Below are 6997 nucleotides of genomic sequence, written 5' to 3'. Positions count from 1 at the left end.
ATTAAGTTAAATTTCAATAAAATTAATAAAATTGGTTATCAATGAGTATTTTTTTTGTTCTGTTTTTCATGTTATTCACAGCAGTGGCTAAATTGGGTTAAAAAAAAAGGCATCGCGGAAAAGTTTGGGAACCGCTGCTCTACTATTATTTATGAAAATAAGAAAATTAATTTTGATCGCAATGGTATATCTAACAATAATGTTTAAATTGTTTAATATTTAAAATACTAAAATTATGATTTTCAAGTGATCAAAATAATAATTTTATAAATGTTGTCGAGTACGATCGCAACAATTCATGTGCATAAACCGTAAGTACGAATGCAGGATGAAAATCGTCGTCGCCCAGGTGCTACTTTGTATAATATTGTTAAAATTAATACGTCTAAATCATGTTAGAACCGCGCTAACGTGTGCGTGCGGAAACGACCAATCCGCTGTATCCCTCAAGCGTATCACACCACGTTGTCCAAACATAATATGTTTACATTATATTAGTATATTTATATTATAAATATCAATGATAATTTTTTCCAAATTAATCCTAACGGATAACGGTTTCCAATTATGAGAAAAGGAATCTTATTATTTTCGATGATTAATATTATTTTTACTATTATGTGATGAGTGTCTTATTTAATCGCATCCGTTTTAAAACTCTATTGTTTGCTAGCATTTGGACAGTGATAAAACAATAACATTAAAAACAAACACTATAGAAACCGACGGACGTTTTTTCATATTGCCGCTCTCGCTACATCAGCAGCCATGAGCCGCCACCATATATACACTTCGATAAATGCATTTATATAATTATTGAAGTATAGAATCCTGGCCGTCGACAAAATAATGGGCGACCATGAGTGTGTTTTTTTGAAGTTTTCAAAAACAAATCAATGTCGATTAGGGGGCGATACGTTCTGTGTAGCGGCTAAAAACGTCAACAGAAGTTATAGGTGAAAATTAAAAATCTCCTAATTTAACAGGACTGAAACGAGCCTCATCACGTACGAATGGTGAAGTCAGTAAATTCTTGTACATTTTGAATCTGATTTAACGGCGATAATGGCGATAAAAGTGACATTTATAATACATGGGGATATTTAAAAGACCGTCCAAATCAAAAAAATCGATAATTATTTTATTACCATTTTAAATAGAATAGAGTTTAACTAGGATAAATATGGTACCGCTAAAATTTGTTTGTGACTATTCATTCGCTAGTCTCGGTGATTTTTGACATTGCGCGTGACGTTACGGATTCGTACGCCGCGGCGGCGTTCATACATAATACACGGCAATATTTATCCGATTCATCACAGTAAACGTGTGTTATATTGTTTTGACGATCGTGACATCGTGTACGGTGTACCTATAGATTTTTGACGGCTAAACCTCCATGAATGAATAAAACTGATAAAATGATAACACTGACATGCCAAGTACCTAATTTTTTTAAATTAATTTTTTGTTTTTAGAATAATTTGATGACGCGTAATGTTTAGTATATCTTCGTTTAAAACGATCTTTTTTAAACAAATTTCTTTCTGTTATACACTTATTTCCCGATCGTAATGATGTGATTTTTTCAAATTCGACACAACCAACACATTTAGCATCGTTATCGAAAATACAACATTTTTGGCATGTACACCAATTATTTATGTTTGTCACTTTTGATCGTCCATTAACACCTATTTCCAAAAATGAATTATGAACCGAATATCTGTTCTCAGATCACTGATTCACTGTTGGTTCAAAATTATACGATTGAGGGACCTTTGAAAAATATATGTATTTTATGATATCGTGTAACTAAATCGTGCACCACAATCAATAATAAAAAGGACCACATTCACATTTCACACTGAAATTCTATAAAGCAATGGTGAAATAGCAAAAATGGTAAAAATATAATAATTTGTAGTACGAACGTAATGATCGTAATGAAAAACCAAAAATAAAACATAATATAACAAACGTAACATAACAATAATATTTTTATATCGTTACCCGTTTTGCTACTTACTGGTCAGTTGAATTGTGAACACTTGCACAATTTATTTTGTATAACAGAGAGTGATTTATAATAATGTATAATTAGTGCTGTAACGTAAAAAACAAATTGTAAATAATATTACTCAAAATAACGTTTATGCTAATTTTTTTTACGTTGAACACGAAATTATTTTCAAATATTATAGTCGCCAACGATTAAAAGTTGATTAACTTGTGTTAACAATAAGTTATTTTTTTTCAAAATATTTTATCTCAGTTTTATTCATAAATATTGAATTATTTAGTATAATAGTTTATTTCCGTAACTCAACTAATTATCGGTTTCTGACCGTTATGGTCGATTTAATTGGTACAGAAATGCGGACGTGTTGTATGTACGAGAACATAGTATAATTTTGATTTTGATAATTGGTTGTAGATATTTCATTAGTTAGGTCGGATGGAAATTTAAAATCGAAAGACGTAATGTGGCGTATGGCAGCGCAGTGTAGAAAATACTCCTATGTGAACGCATATTATTAAGCTGTTCGTTCAGTGAGTCATGAGTAGAGCACGGATTTGTATGCTTTTAAGAACAAATTACGTTAAAAATTCTTAAATATGAACAAATACATGCGCTAAAATGTTGAAACATACAAAAAAAAAAAGCTAAAAAAATATGCATACAAAATTTAGTAAAAAAACATTTATATTTCGAAAGTTTAATTAAAAATAATATAAAAAAAATACATTTACAATTATAGAACCTTACTGTTGTAAATACTTGTCTTTCTTCTTATTTTTAAATAACTTATTTACCAAAACCATTTCAAAGGTAGTTTTAATCTATAAGAAAAAAATAAATTAATTAATATCAAAAATGCATCCTAAAAGACATCTTCTTACCTAAATGCAAATCGCATTGTATGAAAATCATTTTAGTTATATTTTTTAAAAAAAAACTGAAAATTGAAAATGTTGATTTGTGACTGACGAGGATGGTATTGACTGATAAGCATATTTGAAGTGGCAAATATTGTTTCCATTATAGTATATTTATAATTCTGTTTTAAGGTATTTTTTATTTTTGCTTTTTCATAATTACTTGTATTATTTGAAATACAAGTTTTGGCATAATTTACGATACTAATGGTCTCAGCTAAAGCTATAATTTAGAAGTTATACAACTTGGTATATTTCCATGGTTGACTTTAGTCATATTTAGTCATAAGTTTATTACATACTTTCACTATGTACATTACCGTCTACGGTTGAGTTTCTACCATAGATAAATACGATCGGCATAATACGATAGTTTATCTACGGTCGTTTAGCGTTTGTACTTTTACTTAATTATTTTATATACCATCAATATTTTGAAAAGAGTGAATACTTTTACCCGAAAATGATTAGTATTTATTATAAAATAGTTTCAAAGTCATCACATGTTCTACTTATGCATCATAAAGTATATGTAGTTGACAATGTGAACCACCAAATCGTTGGCAGAAAGTTACCATCTATCAAACAAGTTTTGAGTGTACTGTTTTTTAATTTGAAACGTGTAAAATTAAATTTGAAAGAAAATGCAAGGTTAGGTTTGATATATAAAGAAATCTTACTTTTTGGGAAAAAGCGAGAATACCAGTTCGAGATAAACGAAATTTTATTTTAAAATTGGAAAATTGTATCAAAACATTATGTATTTATATAAAAGTTTTAACATTTAAAATAACAATCATTTATACTTAAAACCAGTGGAGGTCCTTCGCAAATTCCAAGAGTGGGAGGGGGCAAAATATTTTTCACATAAAATACAATACTTCAAAATAGTAGTTATAAAAAAAAATAGTTCGTTAAATTTAAAAATGTATTTCATGTAGTATTGCAAAATAAAAGTTCTTTTTCGAATTTATAATAAAGTACTTAAAATAATGTACAACATAGATATATATTGTCAAATTGTTGTTGTAATATAATATAGGCCAAGGGAAGGTAATCTACCCATCCTCTTCATAGGACCACTACGACCAAAAATCAACGGTAATTTCATATAAAAACACAATATACCAAACTATATGTATCATTGAGTTAACATCCGATACGTGAAAAACTATTTTTGAGTATACTGGTCTTAAAAAACAGTTACACGAAAACAATATGAATTTATGGGAACAAAATTAATTAACTTAATACCAAAACATATAAATAATTGATCACAACACGTCTACGTAAATTTAAAAAATATTTTTATAGATGACTTCTTTATAAGTTTCACTTTTCGCAAATTATTCTCATATTTCTACTCAATATTATTATTCATTAATTGCTTATTATTGTAATATTATTACTATTTATTTTGTATTTTATATATTTTTTTCATATAATTTTGCGCATATATAATATGTATAGTATGATTTTCATAGTCTGATTATTTTATTGTACTTCTATTTTTTAGGCATACTAATTTTTATTTTTTCTTGTGTCATAGTAAGCTTGAGCCTTTAGTAGAGTTTTCTCAGTAAATTTTAGTATTCTTATGAGAAATATGGTTTAAAAAAATTTAATTAAATTTAATATTTGTATATAATTATTAGGTTTTAATCAAACTGTTAACAGTATTGGCCAGAATAGCCTTAAATATAGTAATAAGTTTTCTATCGCTATTTGTTTATTTCTACATAAATTTTGCATTCGATCGTATATTACACAGTATAATTTTACATTACTTCATTCAATCCAAGGCTTTCGAATTAAATCATTTATCATGCGTGAAATTTGTCATTTGCAAGCCGGCCAATGCGGAAATCAAATCGGTGCAAAAGTAATATACTACCACCACATTGAACGATTAAATCTCGATACATTATCTAAAATTTTATCAGACCGCGAAATTTTATTATAATTTTTATTTTTTATTTTTCAGTTTTGGGAAGTTATTTCTGATGAGCACGGCATCGACCCGACCGGTTCTTACCACGGAGATTCGGATCTACAGTTAGAGCGAATCAATGTTTACTACTCGGAGGCACTCGGTAAGATTAAACGTAGAAAACAATGACTCGCGGTAATAATTAGAACACTTATGCACGCGTGACAATGATGTATTATCAGGCGGAAAATACGTGCCTAGGGCGATCCTCGTGGATCTGGAACCGGGCACCATGGATTCCGTGAGATCCGGTCCATTCGGTCAGATATTTCGGCCGGACAACTTTATTTTCGGTCAATCCGGCGCGGGTAACAACTGGGCAAAAGGGCATTATACCGAAGGTGCCGAATTGGTGGATTCCGTGTTGGACGTGGTCAGGTAAATCGTTTCAAATCAACCACCGACGAAGTAAATCGCTCTTAAAAATAAATATAAAAATATTACTCGTATTCTCATTTACATACTGTATCACGTGTACCGGGTTTCAGGAAGGAAGCGGAAAGTTGCGATTGCCTACAAGGGTTTCAACTGATCCACTCGCTGGGCGGCGGGACTGGTTCCGGCATGGGCACACTTTTGATATCGAAAATCCGTGAAGAATACCCGGACCGCATCATGACTACGTACAGCATAGTCCCTTCGCCCAAGGTAAATAATCGCGGGTCCTCCTGATGGAGGGACGCATTCACGTGATTTTTATTGCTGTTCGGGCGTTATAACGTAGTGTACGGACAATCGCGCGCGCGTTGTTAATCAATCGATCAACGTACGTCGGAAAAACATACACGTAGTAGAAGGTTAACTCCTTTTCGTCTTACAGGTGTCCGACACGGTGGTGGAACCGTACAACTCTACGCTGTCGGTGCACCAGTTGGTGGAAAACACGGACGAGACGTTCTGCATCGACAACGAGGCGCTGTACGACATATGCTTCCGGACGCTGAAGCTGACCACGCCCACGTACGGCGACCTGAACCACCTGGTCTCGGCGGCCATTTGCGGCGTGACCACGTGCTTTCGGTTCCCAGGGCAACTGAACACGGACCTGCGGAAGCTGGCCGTAAACATGGTTCCGTTCCCGCGGCTTCACTTCTTCATCATCGGGTTTGCGCCGCTCACGTCCCGCGGAAGCCAGCAGTACCGCGCGCTCACCGTGCCGGAGCTGGTGCAGCAGATGTTCGACGCAAAGAACATGATGGCCGCGTGTGACCCGCGCCATGGCCGGTACCTGACTGCGGCCAGCATATTCCGCGGCCGCATGTCCATGAAAGAGGTGGACGAGCAGATGCTCAACGTGCAGACCAAGAACTCCAGCTACTTCATCGAGTGGATACCGAACAACACCAAGACGGCTGTGTGTGACATACCGCCCCGGGGCCTGAAGATGTCGGCCACGTTCATCGGCAACACCACGGCCATCCAGGAGATGTTCAAGCGCGTGGCCGAGCAGTTCACGTCCATGTTCCGGCGCAAGGCGTTCTTGCACTGGTACACCGGCGAGGGCATGGACGAGATGGAGTTCAGCGAGGCCGAGGCCAACATGAACGACTTGGTGTCCGAGTACCAGCAGTACCAGGACGCGACCGTCGAGGAGGAAGGCGAAGGCGACGAGGACGAAGACGCCGACGCGTAAACGACACCCCGTCGCACGCGATCTGTTTGATATCCGTGCAACAATGCGTTTGGAAAAAAAATCAATAAAATAAAATCTGTTGAGGCTATTATGTCGAATATTATTGTAATGAACTGCACGGAACGATACGAGCACGATACTATTACGATAGATCACGTAACGCACATGTGTACGTTTTCAATTTTTCTGAACTCGCTTGTCTGGAGATGGTGAACTGCAGAAAATTTACCTTTTTTATAAAGGCTGACGTGCAATACGTGACAAAAAAAATGTTTCACAATCTGTGACAAAACCGATAGAATACATTATACATTAAACGGAAATTTAATTTGTATAACTATTACGTAAATAGCATTATATATTATTTGCCATGCATAATCGATATACTTATTAAAACTTATCGATTAGCTTCGTATGTCCAGTAATAGGCTGTA

General features: G+C 34.4%; 1 protein-coding gene across 2 annotated transcripts; it reads left to right on the top strand.

Annotated features, from left to right (window-relative positions):
- The first annotated feature begins 4765 nt into the window (after positions 1–4765).
- On the top strand, positions 4766–6563 carry LOC112691177 (tubulin beta chain-like). Of its 2 annotated transcripts, none has more exons than XM_025565334.1 (5): positions 4766–4822; positions 4925–5033; positions 5113–5308; positions 5419–5578; positions 5751–6563. In XM_025565334.1, exons 1-5 carry the CDS (start codon positions 4766–4768, stop codon positions 6561–6563), a joined length of 1335 nt encoding a protein of 444 aa, XP_025421119.1. The 2 variants fall into 2 exon arrangements, with proteins under 2 accessions (XP_025421119.1, XP_025421118.1); XM_025565333.1 differs by having other exon boundaries at positions 5077–5308.
- The last annotated feature ends 434 nt before the right edge of the window (positions 6564–6997 follow it).

This window comes from Sipha flava, unplaced genomic scaffold, assembly GCF_003268045.1.
Source record: "Sipha flava isolate LNK unplaced genomic scaffold, YSA_version1 572_pilon_pilon, whole genome shotgun sequence".
In the NCBI taxonomy this organism is placed as follows: Eukaryota; Metazoa; Arthropoda; class Insecta; order Hemiptera; family Aphididae; genus Sipha; species Sipha flava.
Note: the sequence above shows the minus strand (reverse complement) of the source record. Positions and strands in the feature narration are given on the sequence as shown.